The sequence below is a fragment of the Oryctolagus cuniculus genome, chromosome 11, assembly GCF_051225735.1.
Source record: "Oryctolagus cuniculus isolate XC-2025 breed Fujian yellow rabbit chromosome 11, ASM5122573v1, whole genome shotgun sequence".
NCBI lineage: Eukaryota > Metazoa > Chordata > Mammalia > Lagomorpha > Leporidae > Oryctolagus > Oryctolagus cuniculus.
Window position 1 is genome coordinate 7,487,733 of NC_142877.1, and position 27,449 is coordinate 7,515,181.

The 27,449-nt window shown below is 47.9% G+C and overlaps 1 protein-coding gene across 15 annotated transcripts in view; it reads left to right on the top strand.

The window, feature by feature from the left end:
- The window catches only part of BCAS1 (brain enriched myelin associated protein 1), a 114,815-nt gene that overhangs the window by 20,841 nt on the left and 66,525 nt on the right, over window positions 1–27,449 (top strand). For all 15 annotated transcript variants that reach the window (XM_051832663.3, XM_017350471.4, XM_051832661.3 and 12 more), the window contains exon 4: window positions 15,325–15,896. In XM_051832663.3, coding sequence (XP_051688623.2) covers window positions 15,325–15,896 — 572 coding nt within the window. The remainder of the gene's footprint in view (window positions 1–15,324; window positions 15,897–27,449) is intronic.

The window sequence follows — 27,449 nt, forward strand, 5'->3', positions numbered from 1 at the left end:
CTCTCGGAGCCGTCCTGGCCAGCAACATCACAGCACCTGGAAATCTGTCAGGCTCAAAGACTCTGGGGGGCAAGGCCCACCGAGGGTCCTCCGGAGCCTTCCAGAAGATTCTGAGAGTTGTTCGAGTCACGCAGGTTGAGGGAACCGGAAGTGCCCCCGCTTGGAGGGCTCGCTGGGCCACCCCTCACAGGTACTCCAACAACTGCCTAGGTTTAGGATTTTCAAGTGAGATTTCCCAATTCAAAAAAAAAAATATCAAAATCTGCACACCAGGCTGGCCACACCGCGCCGGCCGCCGCCCATGCTCAGCGTCTCAGCAAGGAGACCTCGGAACAACGCTCCCCTCAGCCGGTGCCGGCTGCAAGCCACGTCACTCACCTCCTGCGGCCACTCCACGCCGCGAGGCGGCCACCGGAGGACATGGCGGGGCTCCTGGCCGGCCCACGGCCCTCCTCAAGTGCACACGCTGGCTGCGTCCTAACAGCGGTGCACCGAGTCCACACTGAGAGCCGGGGTCTCGGCAATGGCCGCTGTGGAGATGGTCCCGGGCCCGCGCAACAGGAAGTGGGTCGGACGGCCGGGCAGTCGGCCTTGGCGCCCACCTCTCGGTCCTAGACCCTTCCGACATTAGTTCTTTAATTATCGGAACAAGGTTAATGGTAAGGGCTGGGCGGGGCGTCCTACAGAGACGCTGCGCAGGTTCTGAACGCTACGACACGCGGGACAGGAAGTCCCTCCCCCAACGCTGACTGAGCTCCGCCGGGGTCCCCACGCGGGTTCTGAACGCTACTGCACGCGGGACAGGAAGCCCCTCCCCGAACACTGAGCTCCGCCGGGGTCCCCACGCGGGTTCTGAACACGCGGGGCAGGAAGTCCCTCCCAGAACGCTGACTGAGCTCCGCCGGGGTCCCCACGCGGGTTCTGAACGCTACTGCTCGCAGGACAGGAAGTCCCTCCCCGAACGCTGAGCTTCGCCGGGGTCCCCACGCGGGTTCTGAACGCTACTGCACGCGGGACAGGAAGCCCCTCCCCCAACGCTGACTGAGCTCCCCGGGGTCCCCACGCCGTCCGTGGAGGCAGCTGTTAGCCGCTCAAGGACCAGGCCGGGTGGGTCCCTCACTGAAGACTTCCCAGGCAGACGAAGAGAGTGAGTAAAGCGGTTTTTATTTATTTTTTAAAAAGATCGATTTATGTATTTGGAAGAGTTACACAGAGAGAGAAGGAGAGGAGGCAGAGAGAGAGAGAGGTCTTCCATCCGCTGGTTCACTCCCCAGATGGCTGTATCGGCTGGAGCTGCGCGGATCCGGAGCCAGGAGCCAAGAGCTTCTTCCAGGTCTCTCACGCGGGTGCAGGAGTCCAAGGACCTGGGCCATCTTCTACAGCTTTCCCAGGCCACAGCAGAGAGCTGGATTGAAAGTGGAGCAGCCAGGACTTGAACCAGCGGCTATATGGGATGCCTGCACTGCAGGCGGCGGTTTTACCCGCAACACCGCAGCACTGGCCCCACAGCACATGTTTAAGAACACAATCAACAGCTTGGGTAACAAGAAAAAACTACATAGCCCTTTGTTGGAATGCTTTACATTTTCCACAGGACAGAAACTAAAATAACCTGCTGTGTAAGTAGTCACAAATGCAGTTTTTGAGGTTTTTTTGCCCACATGCATGAGTATTGTCTAAAACATGTCTTCTTTGTGGCAGCTAGGCCTTGCCACTGCTGTGCTCGGCTGAGCTCCCAAGTCTGTGGTAACCTGTAGCTTCCCTGTCACATCTCTGGCTCGGCTCTCCTCTCCTGCTAACTGTTGGTTCCTGGAAGTTATTAAAACCGTCTGCCACAGCCATAGCAGCTACTGCTGCTAGAGCCGCCATAGCCACCTTGCTTTCCTGGTTTGGCAAAATATTGGCCACCACCACCACCACATGGGCCGGAGCTTCTGCCTCCCTCCCTTCATGGGTCCAAAATTTGAAGACTGATTTTGTGATTGCCAAAACCATTGTAGCTTCCACTGCCTCCAAAACGTCTTCCATAATTACCAAATCCATAGTAGCCATTGCCACTGCCACCGCAACCGGGACCGCCTCGGCTGCCACCAGTGATCGCTGAAGCTCCCTCCACAACCAAAAAGCTGTCATTGCCACCAGAACCACCTCCACGACCACCACCAGAGTTTCTAGAACCAGTTTGCCCTCTTGGAGTGGACGAAGTGCTGGCCACATCCTGCTTCGAAAGGACCTTCCTGCTTCATAGCTGTGGCCTTTCACAGTTTGGTATTTCTGAATGACAGTCTTATCCATAGGGTCATGCTCATCAAAAGTCACAAAGGCAAGACCCCGCTTTTTGCCACTGCCTCAGTCACTGCCGCAGTCACTTCCGTTTTCCAACACTGTTCAAAGTCATCTGTGAGGTGAAGCCCGTCCGTGTGTTCTGTGACGCCACCAACAAAGATCTTTTGCACAGTTAGGTGGGCACCTGGGCTTTGAGCATCTCTTGAGACAGCTTTCTTTTGTTCCACAACTTGGAGGGAGGCTCCCGATGCAGCAGTGGGGGGGGGGGGGGTAGGGGGGCACTCCAAAGGAGGCCCTATTATCACACAAAAAGGGATGTGTTGCTTTTGGTTGGCTGTTGTAAAGGATCTGAGCTGTGTCCAATTGGTGAGGCAGAAAGGGTCATGGAAATACAGTTTTCACTGGTGTATATAAGGTAAGGGGTAACAACTAATTGGGGAAACAGGGACAGAAACTACTTTCCAATCAGCAACAGGGGGTAAGAACCAGTGAGGGAGCCAGGAACAGAAGTAACTGCCTCATCAGCAAACAGAGGGTCTCCTTGCGTGTCCCCCTGTGTCAGGGAGGTATCACACCCAGTTTTACATGGTAAGCAATGGGAGAAGTATTTTTTTTCACTTTTGAAAGCACTTTGTTCCTTTTTCTCATTCTTTTTTTTTTTTTAAGAAGGGAAATTTCAATGTTTGTTTAATTGTATTTAAATACAGGGACCTCACCCAACTGCCTATTAACTCATCTAACTCCTCCCGTTAGCACTGCACTGTCTTAGGGTCAGAGAGATCCCAAGTATGTACATTCATAAATTCTCTCCTCTGCCACCCAGCGCTATTTTTTAAGAACAAAAGGGACCCTACTTTGTGCCCTGTTGGTTGCGATTGATTTCCACGTCCTGTGCATCGGGGATGCTACTGCCTGTGGAGTTTCACTGGATAGACACAGGCTGACTGATGGAAGCAGGGCCCTGCTGTAATTACTGAGGGCAGGTTCAGTCTTTAGCCTTGCAAACAGTATCAGGTCCAGTGAATGTATTCCCAAGTCTTGGTGCACCCATGCAATTATATTTATAGGGTAATATTTCTAGAAGTGGGATTCAGAACTCAAAGAGTATGTGGAACTTAAAGGATGGATGGATAGATACATCGAACAAATGAAGTTATTCCCTACAGAGGCTGCCAGATACACTCTCACTGGTAACATACCTGGCTGCTTTTTCCGTCTTCTTTCTCCACTACAATTATGAAATGTGTGTCTTTTACCAACCTGACAGATGAAAAGCTTGTATTTTACTTCATCTGCGGCAGGTATGTTTTCATGGGTGTAACAGCTGTAGTCCCTTTCGTGTGAAGGGTTGTTAGTTGTTCATTCTCCACCCCTCCCTGGCGTTGTTGCCTTTTTTTTTTTTCATGTGCTTCTTTTAAAACTTGAGAGATGATTCACAGCACTGTAAAATTCAGCTTGTAAAGTGGACATTTCTGTGTGTTTAAGTGTTTTCACCAGGAAGTGCCATGCTCCCTGCTGTCTAATTCCATCACCCCAACAAAAGCTCATCCTCACCCCTCAGTCCTGCTTCCTAGCCCCTGGTGACCACTGCTCTGCTTTGTTCCTCCATGGATCTGCCTGTTCTGGACATTGCTTGTGAGTGGAACTACAGCTTGTATCATTTTGTCATGGCCCATACGTGTGGTAGCAGGTGTTAGTACTTACCTGTTCTTTAGGGCGGAATAATACTCCACCGTATGCATGTGCCACATACTGTTTATCCATGCATCAGTTGGTGGACATTTGTCATATCCTTGTTAGCAGAGATTGTAGTGGGGTTTCTTGTCTTCACACAAGAAAGAATTCAGGCATGAGACAGAGAGCAGTGGTAAGCAAAGTAGCAAGGTTTATTGGGGACAGGGCATCCGGGATGGGACAGAATCCAAGAGAAAGAGAGAGAGAGAGCCCAGTCACTTAGACTGGGGGAAGCAAGGTTGCATGGCTAAATGGAGAGAATACACCTGCAGGCCAGGTGGGCGACTCAGCAGAGAGCTGGGAGCTGAGCCTGCAGTCTGTCTTCAGACTGCGACATAAAGAAAAGGGGTCCAGTTTTTCCCACCCTCTCTCCTTCCCCTCCTCCAGGACAAAGAAAATTCCTCCCAGGTTTTACTATCCAGTGCCTTCAGACTGGGTAGCCCGCCTGGCTACCCAGGTGGGCAGAAAAGCTTCCCCTAGGGTGCTTGCCTTGGAGGAAGAATGTAATGTGTGCTTGCTTGTTTGTTTTTTTAAAGATTTATTTATTTATTTGAAAGGCAGAGTTACAAAGAGGCAGAGAGAGAGAAAGAGAGGTCTTCCATCCGTTGGTTCACTCCCCAGATGACCGCAACGGCTGGAGCTGTGCCAATCTGAATCCAGGAACAGGAGCTTCCTCTGGGCCTCCCATGCAGGTGCAGGGGCCCAAGGACTCAGGCCATCTTCTGCTGCTTTCCCAGGACATAGCAGAGGGCTGGATCAGAAGTAGAGCAGCCAGGACTAGAACTGGTGCCCATATGGGATGCTGGCACTGCAGGTGGGGGCTTTACCCGCTATGCCACAGTGCTGGTCCCTGTAATGGTTTTATTGCTCAGTGAATTCAGGCCAGGTAGCCCAGTGGGTGCCGCGGAGAGAGGATTCTCCTGAGGAGCTTTCCGTGGGGGAAGGGCTGAGAGCACCTGGAAAATTGTCAGGGTCTGGGCAGGACATAGAAATGTAGACTCCTGGGCTGCTTCCAAGGGGAGCTCCCACAGCTGCTGTTTTCCGCAGCCCTTCTCATGTACACGTAGGCTAATTTCTAACTTCCTACCTTACATCCTTATTATTATTTATTTATTTTTTTTTTTTTGGACAGGCAGAGTGGATAGTTAGAGAGAGAGAGAGAGACAGAGTGAAAGGTCTTCCTTTTTCCATTGGTTCACCCTCCAATGGCCGCTACGGATGGCGCATTGTGGCCGGCGCGCTGCACCAATCCAAAGCCAGGAGCCAGGCCCTCCCCCCAACCCAACCCCCCGTCTCCCATGCGGGTGCAGGGCCCAAGAACCTGGGCCATCCTCCACTGCGCTCCCGGACCACAGCAGAGAGCTGGACTGGAAGAGGAGCAACCGGGACAGAACCGGCACCCAACCAGGACTAGAACCCCGGGGTGCCGGTGCCTCAGGCGGAGGATTAGCCCAGTGAGCCACGGTGACAGCCCTAACATCCTTACTAAGGAATATCACTCAGCTAGTAAAAAGATGAGCTAGATTTGGATATATTGACTGAGGACTAACCACCATGTGTACAAGCAATCAAAATTATTTCTAACACAATCCAATATTTATAAAACCAGCAACAACAAATGCAACCACAGTATACACGTATCTGGTATACTTGTATATGTTTGCATGCCTGTGAGCATAGTATTTTTAAAAAATATTTATTTGAGGGGCCAGCACTGTGGCATAGTGGGTGAAGCCACCACCTGCAGTGCTGGCATCCCACTTGGGCACCGGTTTGAGGCCTGGCTGCTCCACTTCCGATCCAGCTCTCCGCTATGTCCTGGGAAATCAGTGGAGGGTGGCCCAAGTCCTTGGGCCCCAGTACCTGCATGGGAGACTCAGAGGAAGCTCCTGGCTCCTGGCTTTGGATCAGCACAGTTCCAGCCATTGTGGCCAGTTGGGGGGTGAATCAGCGGATGGCAGATCTCTCTTTGCTCTCTGCCTCTCCCTTCTCTGTGTAACTCTGACTTTCAAGTAAAATAAATAAATAAATCTAAAAAAAAATTTATTTGAAAGGCAGAGTTTCAGAGAGGCAGAGGCAGAGGGGGGCGGTGGTCTTCGTCTACTGGTTCACTCCACAGTTGGCCGCAATGGCCGGAGCTGTGCCAATCCGAAGCCAGGAGCCAGGAGCTTCTCCCGGGTCTCCCACACAGGTGCAGGGGCCCAAGCACTTGGGGCCATCTTCTACTGCTTCCTCAGGCCATGGAAGAGAGCTTGATCAGAAGTAGAGCAGCCGAGACTCAAACCGGTGCCCGTATGGGATGCTGGCACCTGCATGCCACATACCCACATGCCACAGCGTCGGCCCCCCATGAACACAGTTTGATAAGCCATGTCAGGTTGTGACTGCTAGTTTTTTTTTTTGCAAAAAGAGTAGAGGGTGGAGACAGGAAAGGAAAAAGGTTAGAGAGCAATACATTTTATTAAATTCATGTTAAATATGCATAGTGATTGAATTTTGAAAATGAAACCGATGAGATCAAACACCTGATGTGTCATTGACAGGCAGTATTTATGCATGTCAGAGGAAATGCTGACTTGGCGCTGACTGCTAGCCCAGGTTTTTTGCAGGCATAGGAATGACAGGAAACAGCCAAGGAAAGGGGATTGGAGACCCTTTGTGTCGTTGTTTCAGCCCTGCAGAGACTGAACACTGCCTTCTCCAGAGAACTGGGTTGGTGGTCACCTTTTGCCCACGTCCCATTAGAATCCAGCATCACCATCACTTAGTGTCCAGCCCTGTGTACCAGCTGGTAGTCAAGGCTTCTTCCCCGGGATCCCCAGGCCCCACTTTCTGCTTTAATTTATGCTGGAATGTCTTGACAAAGATGTCCTGCCTTTTAAATACTGAAATGAAAGACACGAAATGTGATCACTCAGTGAAATTTTCAAATATGACGTCTTCCTCCAGTGCAGAAGTATTTGCCACATGAATCCTGACTGCAAGCCTTTAGAACAGGCACATTTGCACAACACAGGGAGCCACAGCCGTTTGAAGTGTCATTTGACCACAAAGAGGTCAGTTTTGCAGAACTTCTTGAGGTCTCCCTGAGCATCCCAAGGGCCTAGGGTAATCCTTTGATATTCAAATAGAATGCTCTTTTGAAGAACTAGTCATCTCCTGTCCTTCTGTGAGCTGCTCTAACTCAGCTAGGCCCTGGGTCAACAATGGCTGTGTGTGAGCTGAGCCACTTACCCACGCGACCAGCTCCCATGTCTTTTGCCAGATTAGCAATTGCCCTCTGCAGTGAGCGCACAGGACAAGGGGTGTACAGAAAGCTCATGGGCCAGGCACATGATCTTTCAATTCCATTTCCCTCAAGCTTTGTGACGTGCCCTCATCCATGTACACTTTATTTCCCTTTTATTCTGGGAGATCAGGCTGTTGGCACACAGGATGGCACTAGGAGAAGGGGTGTGTGAGTGCAGTATACCTTTCATCGGTGAGTAATGTGATGGTGTAGAACTTATCTGCTCTCCTCTTTAACCATAGAACAAGGAGGATTTGGGTAATGAATTCTCAGAAAAGAAGTGGTCTCTCCGGCACCGCCACTATTGTAAGGATGGCGAACCCCGCTGCTCTTACAATCCTGGTCTGGGGGCTAGAGCTCTGGTGTAGTGGGCTAAAGTCTCCATCTGTGGCGCCAGCATCCCATATGGGCACCTGTTCGAGTCCCAGCTGCTCCACTTCCGATCCAGCTCTCTGCTGTGGCCTGGGAAAGTAGTAGAAGGTGGCCCAAGTCCTTGGGCCCCTGCACCTGTGTGGGAGACCTGGAGGAAGCTCCTGGCTCCTGGCTGCGGATTGGCCCAGCTCTGGCCACTGTGGCCATTTGGGGAGTGAACCAGCAGATGGAAGATCTCTCTCTCTGTCTCTCCCTCTCTCTTTCTGTAACTCTACCTCTCAAAATAAATAAATAATTTTTTTTAAAAAAAGGGAATCTTGGTCTGTGCTGTGCTTGCAAAGCTCTGTTTCACAGGTTCTGTGCTCGCAGCCTCACCCTGTTGCCTGCCTCACCCCTATTGCCACTGATGATGCAGCTGCGACCAGACAATAGCGGTCCCTGTGCACGTGAGGCCTCCCTCCTAGTGTGGAGGAAACTCATGGACAAGGAATTGTAGGGGTCTGCCTTTGCCCATGGGGACATGGCCCAAGACCCCAGGGGCTGCTTGAAGCAGTAGGTAGTACCGAATCCCACATGCACTCTTTGCCCCTGTCTGCACATACCTGTGGGGAAGTTTTATTTGTAAATTAGGCACAGTAAGAGATTAACAGCAATAACTAAAAATAACATAGAACAATTATAACAATAAACTATATTATAATACAAGGTACAAGAATGGATTCTCTCTCTCCCCCTCCCCCTCTCCCTCCCCCTCTCCCTCTCTCTCCTTCCCTTCCTCCCTCCCTCCCTCCTAATGTTTTTGGACAACAAGTAACAGCAGATACCTGAAATGGCAAACATTAAGTTCATGACTAAGGGGGCGGGGACCCCTGTGATGAGCTCATGAGAGAACGACAGACACTCTGTGGGTTCCAGAGAGTGAGGGTGCCTAGGAGGAGTCAGCTCAGATGGGGTGGTCAGGGAGGGCCTGAATAACAAGGGAGCCATGGGGGAGGTTTGGGGGGAGAGCATTCCCAGGTGGGGAGAACCAAGGCAAGGTGCTCCAGGTGGAGGCAAGGCTGGTGTGCTGGGAGGTGTGAGAAAGAACTCAGTGTGAGCGCAGGCTCCAGTGGGGTGGGGAGCGTCCAGCCTGTAGGCCGTGGAAGGCCTGGGAAATCCTGAGTCCGGCCCTGCCAAGGCAACTGCATGCAGGAAATGCAGTGAATCCACAGCAGGCTCATTTCTAAGACGATAGTTTCTTACGTCTTGTAAATGAGGTTATAAATATCCACGTGGCACTTGGCAGGAAAATGGTTCCCCACCCTTGCGTCTAGAGAGTGGAGAGAGTGTGGATCCGTTTAATTGTGCTGAGGTCTTCTTTGCATGGTTTCATGCAGATGAGTGCCATGATCATGTTGTTCATTTGCTCCCCTTATTTGCCGATGTTTCCTGGATACGAGCAAACGTAGCTTCCTCCCACCCTGTGTCTGAGTTTCGTGTGGAAATTCACCAGTTTGGTTGGCCAAGCTTTGTCTGCTTTGTTTGTCTTCCCTTCCTTCCCTTTCTCCTTTCTTTTCTGTTGTGCTCCTGCTGCCACGCGTTGTTGGGTGTTTGAACTTTGGAATCAGGCAGACTTGGGTTCAAATCCCAACTCCACCACTAACGTTCTGGGCAACATGAGAAAAGGGACTTGATTTCTGGAGCCTTAGTTCCCCATGGAAGTGGTGATGGTACCTAATCGCAGATGTGTTGCAAGACTTAGCGAGCCTCTTACTGGGTGCCTCATTCTCTGACATGGGAAGCACTCAGTGAACATGCTAGTTTTTTTATAGTCATACAAGTGAAAATTTTACCTTTGGCACATGAAGAAAAATGAGAGAAGATAATCCTTCCCCAGAATTTCTGAGTGTTGTGATACAGATGTGCTGCTGTAAGTGTGTGATTGGGCCTCTGAGGGAGTCCTTGTTTTAACTAAGAATACTTCATGCCAGGAAAATGATATAGTTTGCCGAAACTTCTCTGTCCTAGAGCCTTGTGTTTCTAAGGATAAGTTGCTTGCTCCTGTCATTTACTCTCTGTAGAAGTCTTTTAAGAGCACTCCAGTTTGTGGGTTAAAGCCTTGGAACAATTCTTTTCCTTCAGGCTTCTATTTAGGAATATAAAATAATAAATATAACAAAACAACTGCTGCTTTTTTAAAAATTTTTATTTGACAGGTAGAGTTATAGACAGTGAGAGAGAAAGGTCTTCCTTCCGTTGGTTAAGTCCCCTAACGACCGTTAGGGCCAGCACTGTGGCGATCTGAAGCCAGGAACCGGGCACTTCCTCCCGGTCTCCCATGTGGGTGCAGGGACCCAAGCACTTGGGCCATCCTCCACTGCCCTCCCGGGCCACAGCAGAGAGCTGGACTGGAAGAGGAGCAACCAGGACTAGTACCCAGCGCCCCAACCGGGACTAGAACCCAGGGTGCCAGCGCCACAAGCAGAGGATTAGCCAAGTGAGTCACGACGCCGGCCGACAACTGCTGCTTTTCAAACATGTGCCACACGTCAGTGTGTGATAAACACTTCATACAAGGTACTGTAATCCTCACAACAAACCCTTGAAGAGATGCTGCTACTTTCATGCCACTTAAAGGAAACTGAGGCACAGGTGGACAAGATAACTTGCCAGGTCACCCATGTAATAAGCGAGGGGTTAAGAGTCAAAGCCATGGGTCAGCATTGTGGTACAGGGGGTTGAGTGCCCCTTGCAATGCCAGGGCGCCTGTACAAGCCCTGGCTACTCCACTTCCAATCCAGCTTCCTGCTGATACTCCTGGAAAGGCAGGAGATAATGGCCAAGTGCGTGGGCCTCTGCCAGCCACGTGGGAGAGCTGGACACTTCCAGGCTCCCGGCTTCAGCCTGGTCCAGCCCTGGCTGTTGTGCCCATTTCAGGGAGTGAACTAGTAGATGGAAAAATCTCTCTCTCTCCCTCTCTGTGTCTCTCTCTCTGCCCCCACCCCCACCCCGATGCGCTGCCTTTCAAATAAATAAATATTTAAAAAGAAAACATGAGTCAAAGCCAGGTCCCTCTGATCCACCACCCCACTACTTAACAATCATAAGTTCTCAATCCCATATCAACATAAAATGACTTTATTTTAAAAACATGCCTGGAGAACAAAATATCTTCTCTGCAGTGAGATCAAGTTTTTCAACTCCATCTCTTCAGGCGTTGGGACCTGCCATTTGTGTTCCTGCTTGATTTCTTTTTATCTTCCCTGAAGTCTTGCACTTTTTTATGAAAAGTGAAATCTCTTTGGTGTGTCATCTGTATACTTTATAAAGAAATGTTTTATTGAAACCAGATTTCAGATGGGCTTCTCCCAAGATTTTTCAAAGGCACTTAAAGCTTAGTTCTGATCTTCTTGTAAGCAACCCTTAATATTTTCCATAAAAATATGGGGAAGGCATTGAAATGGTCCCCAGCTTTCCAAGAGTGTCAAGCTGGCAAGTCCAATGGCTCTTCTTCCTACCAAGTAGCGTAGAATGGTTGTGTGTCTGAGTGTATTTTAGAACTTACTTGTCTGCTTTTAGTGTTTGTCTAAGGCCTCTGATGACTGTCATCTCTTCTTCCCAGTAGATTTTTTTCCCTTCATTTTTATTGAGAAAACAGTGTTGGTGGGTGTTTTTCATTTCTGCCCAGCTCCTTAGAACTCACTTCCTCACCTTTTGTTCTCTGTCCTCTTCCCTCCCGTCCTACATGCCTGCTAGACACACTTGAGCCTGATGACAGCTTCACTAGATCAGGACTGATTGCTACTAATCGACAAGGGTATTGGATACTAACCAATTCCCTGGAACTCTGCCCACGTCACTGAGAATGTACTTGATTGGAACTGGCAGAAGTTGAGGGGGACAGGGAAAGGATTTATTGGCTTATGTAATTCTAAACTCCAACTTCAGGAACAGCTAGAGTTGAATAGCACTGGGCACTGCCTCCTGGACCTCCTGGCTCTGCTATCACTGTGTTGGTTCTCAAGTTTGGTCACCACTGTCAAATGTACCCCCTGTTGGTTTTCCCAACCCAAGCATGAATCTGTTCTAATAGATTGAGCTAATGTCACAGGATTTGGTCTATCTTGGGTCATGGACTCACCTAGAGGGTGTGCCTCTCAGGGAAACAGAAGCCCGGGCTGTGGGCCTGGGCATGCTCTCAGCTGAGGTGGTGAGCAGGGCTTTGGTCATCATGGAATGTACCACTTAAGAACTTGGTGTTCTTACAGGTGGTGGGAAACACTTTATTCACTGACACCAAAAGCTAAACCTGCTGTCCTTGCTAAGTGTGTGGAAGGTTAATCCAGATACCTGGTTATAGGGATTTCATCCCTTTCAAAGCAATATATTGGCACTTTTTAAAAAGTCCATCCACAGAAAGTTGCTGTTGCTGTCCCCCGCCCCCCCCAAGACTTTTTCTCTGGCTGTAACGGTCTCCCTTACCACTGGCTCCTTTGGTTCTCAGCTAGGGGTCAGGAACAAGAGGGAAAGAATCAGTGATGCTTTCTCCTATGCATTTAGAGAAGCCCTTCTTGTCCTGTGTCTTTGCCTCTCCCTTTCTGCCAACCGTTTCCTCTGCTCCTGGCATGGACCACCCCATGACTCATTTATATTCACTGGGACACTCCAGCAACCTCACTTGCTGCTTGTACCCTGATTCATCCGTCTACCGCTGCCTCCCTTCCCCTCGCTGCCTCCTCTCCCCCCTTCCCTATAATCCTTTCCTCCATTGCCAGTTCCTGAACCACAGGAAATAAGTACAGAGAAGCTAGAAGTGCAGCCATTGGGCTGCAGGGTGTCTCCTGGAGGCCCAGTGCCCACTGCTGGGCTTGCCTTGCATCATGTCTTCTCTGCTGTCTTTACCTAATGCGGACACTGCCCCTTCTGTACAGGAACGTAACACGCGTTCCCGCTCTCGCTCCTCCCTCTCCCTCTCCCTCTCCCTCTCCCTCTCACTCGCACTCTCTCTCTTTCTCCTTCCTTGTTTGTTTCTTCCTGATTCTAAACATAGTGAAATACTGGAGTTGGGCAGAAGCAATCGCTGACAGATGCACTTGTTTGTGTGTGTGTGTGCGCACACGTGCCTCACTACGTATCAATGAGCAGTATGAGCATACCAAAGAAGTCTCAATCTTCTCCCCTTCTTTTTCCTTATCTTCATACAAACAGATATTAAGAAGTGTCTGACTCTCCCTTATATATGGGAGCTAAAAATGAAAGAGAGAGAGAGAGAAGGGAAGGAAAGGTGATGTGTATCAGTTTTGCTAAAAATACAGTCTTTTGTCAAAATTTGTTTTAAATATTTGTCCAACAAATTGATAGAAATTACATATTACTATAGTATTAATGATTTTGCAACTATTTAAAAATTAAGAAGAGTGAAATTGAAAATATTTTCATTTGACAATTGTTTATAGATTTGCATATTTTCCCACTGACCGTGGTCTTTACTTTTATTTGTTGAACTTTGTTTAGCAGAGCCATTAAGTCTTAGATTCTAAGTCTTAGATTCTAAAGAATATGTTATCTCCAAAAAAAAAGGAAAAAATACTTAAGTATAATTCTAAAAACAAGCAGCATATGGCTACAAATGTATCAGGCAAAATTCAGTAGTGCCCAGGACACAGGAGAAACCTTGAACATGGTCACAGAATGCATCCATTAAGAATCACCTGCCATGGACATTGCTCTGGGCCAGATCCTTTGTGTGGGTTCTCCACTTGACTTCACAGCAGCCTTCCCAGGCAGCTGCTGCTGTGCACACTTTACAAATAGGAAAAAGTGAAGACTTCAGTGACTTGCCCACAACTGCATACCTTGTTCTTAGAAAGTCTCAATCTTAAACTATGATTCCAAAATTCTTGGTATTTCCCCCCCTGCATATTATACAGCTTTATACAGAAAAGAAGAAAAGTTCTAGAAGAGAAGGCAGTGCTACTAGGCAGAGGCAGAGATCAGCAGAAGCAGGTGGGTGTTGCGAGAAGGCAGAGCCTGCATCTGCACACAGTCTTGGTCAGCTAGACTCACACCTTTAATTCCACGTAGACCAAGGTCAAATCTGCCTTCTTTGGTGGATATCTGCCCTTCCAGCCTTCAAAATGCAAACTTCCTGGGTATTGTTTTTTAAAGTCTTCAGGATTCATAACAGTCTTTGCTAATATAAGTCCTATGGTGAGAGACAAGACACCAGCTTAGGGTTCTGGGTTCTTCCTAAAGCCAGAATTAAACACTCCCAGCTTACTGGACAGCTGTGGGAAGGTGGGCTGACCTCACTGGCCATCAGTTTTCCCACTTAGATTTTTTATTTTTTTAAAGATTTTATTTATTTATTCATTTGAGAGGTAGAGTTATGGACAGAGAGAAGGACAGACAAATAAAAAGATCTTCAACCCACTGGGTCACTTCCAAAATGGTTGTAATGGCCAAAACTGTGCCAATCCAAAGCCAAGAACCAGCAGCTTCTTCAGGTCTCCCATGTAGGCTCAGAGGCCCAAGCACTTGGACCATCTTCTACTGCTTTCTCAGGACATAGCAGAGATATGGATTGGGATGGGAACCAGTGGATGGAAGATGTGTGTGTGTGTGTGTGTGTGTGTCCCCCAAAATAAAATAATTTTTGAAAATCATTAACTCGGCCGGCGCCGCAGCTCACTAGGCTAATCCTCCGCCTGCGGCGCCGGTACACCGGGTTCTAGTCCCAGTCGGGGTGCCGGATTCTGTCCCGGTTGCCCCTCTTCTAGGCTAGCTCTCTGCTATGGCCCGGGAGTGCAGTGGAGGATGGCCCAAGTGCTTGGGCCCTGTACCCGCATGGGAGACCAGGAGAAGCACGTGGCTCCTGGCTTTGGATCGGTGTGGTGCGCCAGCCACAGCGCACCGGCCGCAGTGGCCACCGGAGGGTGAACCAATGGTAAAAGGAAGACCTTTCTCTCTGTCTCTCTCTCTCTCACTGTCCACTCTGCCTGTCAAAAAAAAAAAAAAAAAAGAAAAGAAAATCATTAACTCACGTAATATTTATAATAGAATTCTGAGGTGAGTTTTATTCTTTGCCTCATTTTATCAGGAAGTTGGGGCACAGGAAAATTAAGAAACCTGGGTTCAAAGAGACATCCATGGTCCTCAGATGTGAGCAATTTTGCCCCCAGTGGCAATATCTGGAGGCATTTTTGGTTGTCCCTTGGTGTCTGGTGGACGGAGGCCAGGGAGGTTGTCCACACCCCTCGGTGCCTGGGAAGAATCCCCACAGGAAGAACGACCCACCCCAGTGTCAGCCAGGTCACAGGTGAGAAGTCTCGTTCTAGCTCCAAAGCCCCACCTGTGAGCCCTTGTCCTGAGTGCCCGTGGAGATCATGACAGTGTGCTTCTGCCAGGGTCCCTCGGAAGACACAGAAGGTACTAACGTGACATGCCACTCGTGCAGTGCCTGGAAGCTGTGGCTTTCCTTCCTCACCAAAGAGAACGGGTCGGGAGACATCTGGGGGCCAACTCCTGCTTGGCGGAGTGACCACCAGACAGTGTAGCCCCGGCTTGCGCGATGGCCTCTGTTGTATATAAGACGCTGGGAGTCCATTATGCATCCTTGAATTTCCTGGCTTGGTTGAATAACTTGTTTCTGTTTGTGTTTACAGTCGATCTGGGAATAAGCATGAAGACGGATAATGTGGCCACTTCTTCCCCTGAGACAATGGACATAAGTGCTGCGGCCAGTGCCAACGGAAAGAATCTTGGGAAAGAGGCCAAACCCGAAGCACCAGCTGCTAAATCTCGTTTTTTCTTGACGCTCTCTCGGCCTGTACCAGGACGTCCCGGAGACCAAGGCTGGGATTCATCCCCGGGATCAGCGAAGCTTGATGTCAGCCCCAGTAAAGCGCCACTGAACAAAGACCCGAGTGAGAGCGTGGCGCTTCCTGGGGCAGCTGCACCAGGGCCCAACGCGCATAAAACCCCAGAGCAGACCCCAGCCAAGGACCAGGCCCTCTCTGCCACCTGGGCTCCAGCGCCTGCCCCACCTGAGTCAGGGGAAACAGCCCCCTCCAAGCCCAAGGACTTGAGCTTTTTCGAGAAATTCTTCAAACTGGACAAGGGACGGGAAAAGGCACCAAGTGACAACCAACAGGAATCCAAGAGGACAGAGCACGAAGACGGGGCCGAGGAGACTCCTGGATTATCCGAGCAGCCTGCTGGAGTCCCTGCAGCAGAGGTAAGTGTGCAAAAGGGCTGCTCACCCGGCCCCTGGAATGCAGACTGCGGGGGAGGGGCACTGATGGGGTGAGGCCTCCGCACACACAACCCCCTCCATCATCTGGGGGCCCTCAACAAGGTGGCAAGCCGTTGACCCCTGTAGAACAAAGAGCACATTGTCGCATGGTGTCTCCTCCATGTTTGTGTGGGCAGCAACATCTGTTAGAAGAACAATAACAGCTGTGGCATCTGTTTTATGTCAAAGGGAGGAGGAGGTGAGTTGCACGCAGATGCATTTGTCCTCCTGTCTATCAAAGGCAGAGCTACAGGTTGCATTTATGATCAGCAGAGTCCAGAGGGAGAGGCATAAGAGGAATAAAAATGATTCCGAAAAGACTTAAATACTCTGCCCGGGCTTGGTAGCTTGTCGGACAGGTGGTATGGACTGTGGTTGGGACATATTTCATTCCTAACTCTTAAGAGCCTGCATGGAGTTTTAACTGTTTCACACTGTCATGATAGCTCTAGGCAGACTCTTTAATGGGCTGATTATTTTCCAACAAGCCAGAGGGAAACCTTTGTAAAAAAAAAAAGAGGTTGTTTTTTAAAGGAAGTATCCTGAGCCAGGTGCTCTCTTTCCTGAACAAAGCAAGGCGAGTTCTTTTCAATGTTAAAAGAAGCATTTACTTTAAGCCTGGAGAGAGTTTGTTTGCATTCAGGGCAGGAAAGGGATTCTTTGAATGAAGAAAGAAATCAAAGTTGATATAATTTTATATTTATTGTATTTAGCTAGTTCTTTGGTTAACAGACTTTTAAAGAACAGTATTTTTCAAAATTTAGGAATAAGATTAAAGTACTGCTATTTGAGTTGAAAACCAGAAAAATTATACAGGCTTGGTTGTGTGTTGCTGCCATCAGCCTATCCATTGTAACAATAACATAACCATGTACATGCACTGCCAAGATGCCAAGAATAATACTGTCATTTATTGAGTGCTTACAGTATGCCAGTCTCTGTTCTAAATGCTGCACATGAATTATTTTTATGAAAATGAGTATCACATTCACCTGTGATTTCAGTGCGAACAGGGTGTGTCAGAATTATGCTGCAAACATTAGGCACCAAGTGAAAACTCTGGACAATTGAGAAAAGAGAAAAAGGCTCATGTGTTTTGTTTTTTCCTAACAGCATTCTTGCCATTTCTATAAACTTTGGTGCAGAGAGCTTATTTTCAGAACTGCTTTGAGGAGTTTAAAAAACATCCCTTCACATGCCCACTTCCCAAAATGCACTGCAGAGTGCAGGGGACCATTTGAGCACATTCAGGCACAAATCCTCAGATGCATGCAGGCATCCGTGCTTTACTGAGTGAGGTACCGTGCCAGTGCAGGGGGGCACAGGCACCCCAGTGATGCACAGGACAGTCCTTGCCCTCCTGGAGTTTGCTGCCCTGAGAAGGAAGACCAATAAATAAGCCTGCAACTGCCAGGGGCACCAAGCGCCCTGCTGTGGAGGCAGAGTGTCAGGGACAGGGGACGCTGCCACAAGGAAAATCAGCCTCACGGGTCCAGATAGTAGTCCATCCGATGTGCGTACCAGGGGCTGCCTCGTCGGGCTGGAAGGGAACACAGTGTTCCTGAAGGCCTGAGAAAGTGTTTGCGATTTTCCCTGGATGGGAAGCACTTATTGAGTCCTCATTTTTCATGGTTTCTGAAGTTGCTCTGAGGTGTAATTCCCTTGAACGCTTTCATGTTTCTTTTGCGTGTGCATTCAAAGCCAATCCAGTGCCCAAGATAGAGAAAAGATTGAATTATTGATCAGAAGGGAATGAAGGACTGTGCTCATCCATCTTTGGACAGGCATCCAGTGACTCACCCAAATCCCTCTCTTCATCGATAAACCAACCCAGTTCAGCAGAGGATAGCCCGCTTCTGTCTGTGTAGCCATTGACCTCCGACACACTCGGTCCATCCTGTGTGAGATGAGTGAGCTGTAACTTCAGAGCTGTGCCTTTTCAGCTTGGGTCCCTGCGTTGAAAGAACAGTGCCTCCGTCTGAGTGGATGAGTTCCTCTGATCTGGAAGCAGATGGGCCTCACGTCAGAATATGCGAGGTCTCCATCTAGTCAAGCCCAGGGCTGGTATTTTGAAGTTTTTACTATCTCTTAGAAAACCCCCAAATTGCAGCCTATTTGCCTTTCTGAATAAGTGAGTTGGTGCACCCAGATTCACCACTGGAATCTGAATCTGATTTTGGGGCACTACAGATTTCTGGTTTTTATTGGTGGAATTGTTGGAACTTGAAGTACTGACTGCCTGCTGTGCACTATATATGTACAAAACATAGAAAGGTTACAAAGTAGCCATTTCTCCTTCAATCCATGTACTGTCAAATATTCAGATACATACAAGGGAAATTCAAAAATGTCATGGAAACATGGAATTTAGAATATTATTTATTTTTGTGCAAGAAACATTATCAGTAAAAAATTTTATAATACATGAAAATTCATATTTTGTAAAAACAGTGCAGGATTTCAAAAAAAGTTTGCACTAAAATAAACTCATGCTTTTAATTTCATTTTTTCCCATGAGGTTTTTGAGATATCCTTGTGTGTTTGTAAGAATTTTAAACAAATAATGGCCTTCTGATTGTTAAGGTTTTTTATCCGATCCCTAGTTACACAATTCTTTATTTGTGTGTGGTGGGGGAGGGGTGAGGACCAATTGTCCTATAAGTGTAATAAGAGAATCCAGCTCTCAGAAAGTAGCAAGAAACATGAATAAAACTTCTCAGTCAGTGGGCCTGTCAGTGGGAGTGCCACATTATGCATAGATGGACGTCAGTGTATTAATTCAGAGTTCTTAGGATAAATTATGCCCTGGCCTCAGCCCCGTCAGCTGTCCCTCTCCTGCCCCCTGCCACACGCCCAACCCCACACTTGCACAGCCTGGCCCAGGCTGGATTCGAATTCCAACCAGAACCCCACAGAGCTGTGAATTGGGAGAAGGATGCCACCACTTCATTCTGGAGGAAACACAAAAATCTTCTGTGTTTTCAGGATGACAATCTTATTTTTGTGCCTTATAAAACTACATTCAGCACATAGCATAATTAAAACAAGGCAAGAATTCATGAACAAATGAAGCCTTTACTACATAAGCCAGAGAAGAGATAAATTATGTGCCTGAAAGGTCTCCCTGAGCAGTGATTCACACAAACCAACATGTTGGCAGGGATGAAAGTTTTTCCTTTCTGTCCCCTCAACAAGGGCCCCAGAGCTATAAGATGCTCGTTTTCAAAACTCATGACATCCACACAAAAATGATCACTTAATGGAAATTTGGTTTTATTAAAAACACTAAGATTCTGTTATCAACATGTCCCTCCCAGGAGTCTCTGTGTCGGGGTGGGGGATGGGGAGAATGTTGCCATGCACAGTTTCATAAAGTGTAAGGAGAATGTTTCTTTTTTTCCAAACATTTCACTGAAGTCTGCAGTAGTTTTGCAGATGGCAACCTTGTGTAAGGCATGTGAAAGATAAAGTCGTGCCCCTGGGTCCTTCAGGGAGCACATAACCTAGAGAGAGACGTCACTTCTAAGGGATGTGCTAAAGGCCCTCATCTAGGCTCAGGCTACTAGTGAGTGCAATGCCGTGCGTTCTCTTCCTCCTCCTTTTCTGTCTTCACCGTGCTCCCTTCAGGCTCTTGTCCACCCTCACCCCCTCACCCTCACGGATGAGTCCACTTCGTCTTCCTCGTCCTCCTCCACCTGCTCTGCGGGAACTCTGACATCCTGCGCCACCCCTTCTTTCTTTGTTCCAAATGTTTTCTTTAAACTTCGTGTATTTATTTGGGAGATGGAGGGAGAGTTCCCCTCTGCTGGTTCTCTCCTTAAATGCCTGCAACAGCTGAGACTGGGTGGGTCTGAAGCCGGGGACTGGGAGCTCAGTCTGGGTCTCCCACAGGGCTGCTTGAGCCATCACTACTCTCCCCTGGGGTTTGCTTAGCAATAAACTGGAGTTAGGAGTTGGAGGCAGGTACTGAACTCAGTACTCTGTAATGGAGTGTGGACATCTTACCCGCTGGACCAAATGCCTGTCCCCATCCTCCTTCTCGAAGCGTCATCTTCACTTGGTTTCCAGGCTCTCCCACCACCCTGGCCACACTCCTGTGATCTCCTTTGCTGGGGTCACTCTTTAAATATTGATGCTCCCCAGGGCTCAGTAATTGGACGTCTTCCCCAACTACACTTGCTTCCTTGAAGCTGCCCCTAGTCCCAAAGGTTTGCATATATCTCTGTGTGGTCAAGTACCAAGATTGTCTCTCTCATCTATCATCTATCAGCTGCCTTTTGTGCGTGTCTCCTGGAATTTCTTTTTTTCTTTTTAAAAAATTTTTTTTTTAACAGGCAGAGTGGATAGTGAAAGAGAGAGACAGAGAAAGGTCTTCCTTTACCGTTGGTTCACCCTCCAGTGGCCGCTGTGGCCGGTGTACTGCGTTGATCCGAAGCCATGAGCCAGGTGCTTCTCCTGGTCTGCCATGCGGGTGCAGGGCCCAAGCACTTGGGCCATCCTCCACTGCACTTCCCAGCCACAGCAGAGAGCTGGCCTGGAAGAGGGGCAACCCGGACAGAATCTGGCACCCCGACTGGGACTAGAACCTGGTGTGCCAGCGCCGCAGGCAGAGGATTAGCCTAGTGAGCTAGGCTTTTATTTAATGAATATAAATTTCCAAAGTACAGCTTATGGATTACAATGTCTTCCCCCCCCCATAACTTCCCTCCCACCCGCAACCCTCCCCTTTCCCTCTCCCTCTCCCCTTCCATTCACATCAAGATTCATTTTCAATTCTCTTTATATACAGAGATCAGTTTAGCATATATTAAGTAAAGATTTCAACAGTTTGTACCTACATAGAAACACAAAGTGAAAAATACTGTTTGAGTACTAGTTATAGCATTAAATCACAATGTACAGCACATTAAGGACAGAGATCCTACACGAGGAGTAAGTGCACAGTGACTCCTGTTGTTGACTTAACAAATTGGCACTCTTGTTTATGGCATCAGTAATCACCCTAGGCTCTTGTCATGAGTTGCCAAGGCTATGGAAGCCTTTTGAGTTCACTGACTCTGATCATATTTAGACAAGGTCGTAGTCAAAGTGGAAGTTCTCTTCTCCCTTCAAAGAAAGGTACCTCCTTCTTTGATGGCCCCGTTCTTTCCACTGGGATCTCACTCGCAGAGATCTTTCATTTAGGTCATTTTTTTTTTTCCAGAGTGTCTTGGCTTTCCATGCCTGAAATACTCTCATGGGCTTTTCAGCCGGATCCACATGCCTTAAGTGCTGATTCTGAGGCCAGAGTGCTGTTTAGGACATCCGCCATTCTATGAGTCTGCTGTGTATCTCGCTTCCCATGTTGGATCATTCTCTCCCTTTTTTATTCTATCAGCTAGTATTTGCAGACACTGTTCTTGTTTATGTGGTCCCTTCGGCTCTTAGTCCTATCATTCTGATCAATTGTGAACAGAAATTGATCACTTGGACTAGTGAGATGGCATTGGTGCATGCCACCTTGATGGGATTGAATTGGAATCCCCTGGTATGTTTCTAACTCTGCTGTTTGGGGCAAGTCAGCTTGAGCATGTCCCGAATTGCACATCTCTTCCCTCTCTTATTCCCACTCTTATATTTAACAGAGATCACTTTTCAGTTAAGTTTCAATGCTTAAGAATAACTGTGTATTAATTACAGAATTCAACTAATAGTATTAAGTAGAACAAACAAAAAAAAAATGCTAAGAGAGATAACGTATTAAGTTGTTCATCAACAGTTGCGGTGACTGTTCCTCGCCACCGCCGGAGAATTAGGCAGGCTGCCGGCAGCTTGCCTTGACCGAGGAGGGGAAGTGCGCCACCCGCCACTCAGCCTTCCCCAAACCCCGGGGACAGTCAGACGCGGTGTGGAGCCCAGTGGAAGCAGGCTCTCACTGTATTGTAAAAGGGAGGTGTATATGTAGCTGAGGTACAGAGCGGATGGTACAGAGCAGATGAGCGGATGCGGGCAAGGGGTGGGGTGTTGTGATGCAAAAGGGTCTTAGCCACTCCTGTTATACCACCTTGATGATCCTTAGGCAGAAGGGCCCTGGGGCTGGGGTGTTTGCTACCAGGGATTTGAAACTTGAAGTCAGGTTTTCAAATTCGCGGCAGGCTCAGGAAGTTTCCTCTAGGCCTCTCCGGATTCAGTGTCCCCCACAAACAGTCAGGGCGAGGGCTGATCAAGTCACTGTTTCTCATAGTGTTCATTTCACTTTAACAGATTTCCTTTTTGGTGCTCGGTTAGTTGTCACCGATCAGGGAGAACATATGATATTTGTCCCTTTGGGACTGGCTTATTTCACTCAGCATAATGTTTTCCAGATTCCTCCATTTTATTGCAAATGACCGGATTTCATTGTTTTTTACTGCTGTATAGTATTCTGTAGAGTACATATCCCATAATTTCTTTATCCAGTCTACTGTTGATGGGCATTTGGGTTGATTCTAGGTCTTAGCTATTGTGAATTGAGCTGCAATAAACATTAAGGTGCAGACCGTTTTTTTGTTTCCCAATTTAATTTCCTTTGGGTAAATTCCAAGGAGTGGGATGGCTGGGTTGAATGGTAGGGTTATATTCAGGTTTCTGAGGAATCTCCAGACTGACTTCCATAGTGGCTTAACCAGTTTGCATTCCCACCAACAGTGGGTTAGTGTCCCTTTTTCCCCACATCCTCGCCAGCATCTGTTGTTGGTAGATTTCTGAATGTGAGCCATTCTAACTGGGGTGAGGTGGAACCTCATTGTGCTTTTGATTTGCATTTCCCTGATTGCTAGTGATCTTGAACATTTTTTCATGTGTCTGCTGGCCATTTGGATTTGCTCTTTTGAGAAATGTCTATTGAGGTCCTTGGCCCATCTCTTAAGTGGGTTGTTTGTTTTGTTGTTGTGGAGTTTCTTGATCCCTTTGTAGATTCTGGTTATTAATCCTTTATCTGGAATTTCTACATCTTCATTTGAATGTTCCCTGAGTTTCTTGACCTCAATATGTCCCAAACTGAGCCCTTCATGCACCAGCTCACGCCAACAACAATGTCCACCACTTTTATCCACAGACTTCGTCATCCAGCTTAAGGTTGATTCTGTCCTGCCACTGCTATGTAGGAGTAGAGTTGGAATTAAAATGCCATAGTCGCCGGCGCCACGGCTCACTAGGCTAATCCTCCGCCTTGCGGCGCCTGCACACCGGGTTCTAGTCCCGGTCGGGGCGCTGGATTCTGTCCCGGTTGCCCCTCTTCCAGTCCAGCTCTTTGCTGTGGCCCGGGAGTGCAGTGGAGGATGGCCCAAGTGCTTGGGCCCTGCACCCGCATGGCAGACCAGGAGAAGCACCTGGCTCCTGGCTTCAGATCAGCGTGATGCGCCGGCCGTAGCATGCCGGCCGCAGTGGCCATTGGAGGGTGAACCAACGGCAAAAAGGAAGACCTTTCTCTCTGTCTCTCTCTCTCACTGTCCACTCTGCCTGTAAAAAAAAAAAAAAAAAAAAAAAAAGCCATAGTCTCCAGCATCCTTTTCTACATGGTATTAGGTAGTGTGTTAAAACATAAGCATCACAGCTGGCGCCACGGCTCACTAGGCTAATCCTCCACCTTGCGGCGCTGGCACACCGGGTTCTAGTCCCGGTCAGGGCACCGGATTCTGTCCCGGTTGCCCCTCTTCCAGGCCAGCTCTCTGCTGTTGCCCGGGAGTGCAGTGGAGGATGGCCCAAGTGCTTGGGTCCTGCACCCCATGGGAGACCAGGAGAAGTACCTGGCTCCTGGCTTCGGATCAGCACAATGTGCCTGCTACAGCGTGCCTGCTGCGGCAGCCATTGGAGGGTGAACCAACGGCAAAGGAAGACCTTTCTCTCTCTCTCTCTCTCTCTCTCTCTCTCTCTCTCACTATCCACTCTGCCTGTCAAAATAAATAAATAAATAAAAACATAAGCATCACAGTCAAACAGCCTGGGTTTCTGCTCTGCCTCCGTCTCCTGCTGGCTGTGTGTCCTTGGGCAAGCTACCCAAGCCTCTGTCTACCTCATCTGGGAAATGGGGATAATGCTAGTGTCTAGCACATTTTCCCACTATTCATGTTCGTGAAAATTAAATTAGGCACATAAAGTGTCTAGTACTGAGAAATTGCGTTTTACAGAGAGGAAAAGGTGGCTACTGCTACTGTCGCGGGAGTTCTCCATGCTCTCCTCTACCTTTTGCTCTTTTTACCTTTCCTCTTGATGGTCCCCAATCAAACCTCACAGGGAGAGCACAATTAAAACTAAACTGAGAAAGAGATAAGCACCGGCGTAAGTCTAATGTGGCCGAGAAGGTTGCAGAAGTTGTAAAAGCATTTTGGAAGCCGTAGATTGGGCCCATCCCCACCGCCCTGGTTTCTAGTCTGGTATTCAAGCATCTTCCCATTCTTCCCTCTGTTTTCTCAGCTATTTCCTTAAATCTCTCCGGTCCGTATGACCCGTTTGAGACCTAAGCAGTTGCCGTCTGTTCACAGTATTTCCTCTGCCTGTATCTCTTTCTCTGTTCATCAAAAATGTACTTCCCCTTCCGGCGTCAAGTTCTCCGTAAGCTGACCAGATGCCCCTGCTCCTGGGTGGTTCCTGACAACAAGACTCTTTGCTAGCATTTTCTTGTATGCTGCATGTGCAGTCAGTTTCTGTGATGAGATCTCTTCAGGGGATAATCCCATCAGACCATCAAGCTGACAGGGAAATGCCCATATTTGCAACATTTGACAGACCGAGAAGCCAAAGACCCAGAGGAACAGAGTCACTGCAAGTCACGCAGCGAACGCATGGCAAAGCCAGAACCTCCATCTTCTAAGTCCATACCCTCAGTGCTCATTGTTCCTGTTTTCACCCACCTCCTTGGATCCTGTGCGGTGAGGTTTCAACTTAGGCAAAATTGAACAACATCAGTTTGAATAAGCGTCACCCAAAAGTGTTAGTACATGCAAAATTGAAGATACCAAGCTAATCCCAGATGAAAGAGTTGCAGTGTTAGAAAGCCAAGTAAGTTATATGCTAGGGTTTCTGTTTTCTTTTGTTTTTACCTCTGACGACAAAGCTGTGCCATTTTGGCCAGTGAAGAGAACTGTCTGCCCCCAGACTTTGTCAGTGCAAAGAGTGAACCCCATCCTAAACCGTGCAGGTGAGGAGTGAGTAAGGTCTTCATCCCAACACTGTAGTCCTGATGCACTGAGCCTAAGAAACATGAAAAATGGTTACAGCAGCAGCAGCTTTACGGAAATGCTCAGAGTCTTAGTGATGTGTGATCAAGTCAGATCATCATGATTGTTCCACAACTCATTATTCCTAGGCTGTGTAGTTAAGAATGTCGTAGACATTATCTGCTTCAATCCTTATAATAATACAGCAGGGTGGATTTTTTAATTGCCACTTGACAGATAAGAAAGCTGGGTCTAAGAGAAATCAAGTTACCTGCCCCAAACCACACAGCTAGTTAGCAACAGTGCGGGAATCAAGATCCTGATGTAACTTAAGTGTGTTAGGCTTGGTCATTTCAAAACTTCATGCTGTTCTCCTCAGAGAGGAGGTTTACCCCCGTTAGGGTTCTTGTAAGGATGGGAGGATGACGTAAGTCATCAGTGGTTGTGATAGTCACTGAGAAAGTGCACTTTCTAAATCGTCAGGAACTTGGAAGTGAAGAATTCTGAAGTAGACCAGACGGTGTTCTGGTGTGGTAGAGCCTGGGTAGTACATCATTTAGGGATTAGTAGTGTTTCATTCTCATTTGGCTGCAAGAAGTGCACACACACACACACACACATACACACCTCACCCCTCAGTAGTGGTACATGCCTAACACACACATACACACTTCACCCCATCAGTAGTGGCTCATGTGTAACATATACATGCACACATACACACACACAGATACCCCTCACCCCTCAGTAGTGGTACATGCCCAACACACATATACACACTTCACCCCATCAGTAGTGGCTCATGTGTAACATATACATGCACACACACACACACACACACACACCCCTCACCCCATCAGTAGTGGCTCATGCCTATCAAGAACTGGAACGTCAGGCAGTTTAGGATGCCATGTCTCTGCTTCTCATTCGCTGGTATTCCCATGCCTGGCACACACTGGCATACCATGATGTTTGTTAGAAGCACCTGAAAGAATGAGAATGGTGCTTGTCTTGTGAATTTTCAAAGAATTTGGATACATTATTTATTATAGTGTTAGCTCTTCTTAACACAACTTTATATAGAAGGTGATTTCAAAATATACACATGATATAAGGCTATCACTCCATAAACCGTTGATTTCTACCATGGACCACTTATTTGGTGCTTTTAGTTCAGTCTTTGGCATGTTGTGATATTAAGGCCTAGTTCAAATGCATTGCTGAAGAGTCACTTGGGATATCAGACTCCTAGAGGCTCTGAGAAGTCTTGCAGCAAGTATGCCTGTGTCACTGTTTAACCAGATGTTTCACCAGCTTGATTGTCCATGCAGTTGTTAACCAGCTGTGTGACAAGTAGAGAATACCTGAGATAGCCATTTAAACCAGAAGTTGGAAACTGATCACCTGTAGAATGCATCCAGCCATAGATATGTCTCATTTGACCTGCACAGTGCTTTCCTGGGCATTTGGCATAGTGGTTAAGACACCACTTGGGGTGCCCACCTCTCACATCAGAGATGGGTTCAAGTCCCAGCTCTGCTCTCAGTTCCAGCTTCCTGCTAATGCGCATCCTGGAAGGTAGCAATTGAGGCTCAAGTGCTCAGGTCCTTGCTGCTCACAAGGGAGAGTTGGATGGAGTTCCTGGCTTTGGCCTGATCCAGCTCCTGCTACTTCAGGAGTTTCATGAATGAGCCAGCAGATGAGATCTCGATTCTCTCTCTCTGTCTCTCTCTCCCCCCACCTTTCTCTCTGTTTTAAATAAAAGAATAAATAAAAATTAAAACAGTATTTTCATTAATTGATTACATCTTTAATTGTCAAGCATGACAATATTTGAAAACTAAAATATCTTAACACAATTTCTTATTTTGAACATTTCTGGAAAATGGGACATTTCATCTGATATGTCCAGATACAGCGTGAGTTGTGACTGCCCTTTGCAATGCGACATTTTCTCTCCTGTCATCCAAGTCCCCACCCCTCCCTATCGACTCACTTCTCACAACTTGAAGCTACCAGGGTGACTTTCTGGTTACCAGACTGGAACGCCAGCCTGTGAGCTATTAAGCAATAAGTAGGAAGGGTGGGTACTCTTACTCATTCATTCAACAAACATATGAGTGCTTTCTGTGTGCCAGGAATATAAATTTTAGGTTCCAGGGTGGATAGACCAGTGCTTCTCCTGGAAGCTTTCATTCTCATGGAGAGACAACAACAAAAAAAAATAAACAAACAAGGAAGCAGCTCCAGGGTACAAAAAGGACAATGAATGAAATAAGTAGAGTTGGGGATAGAAAATAGAATAAAGGAAAGAGTGATC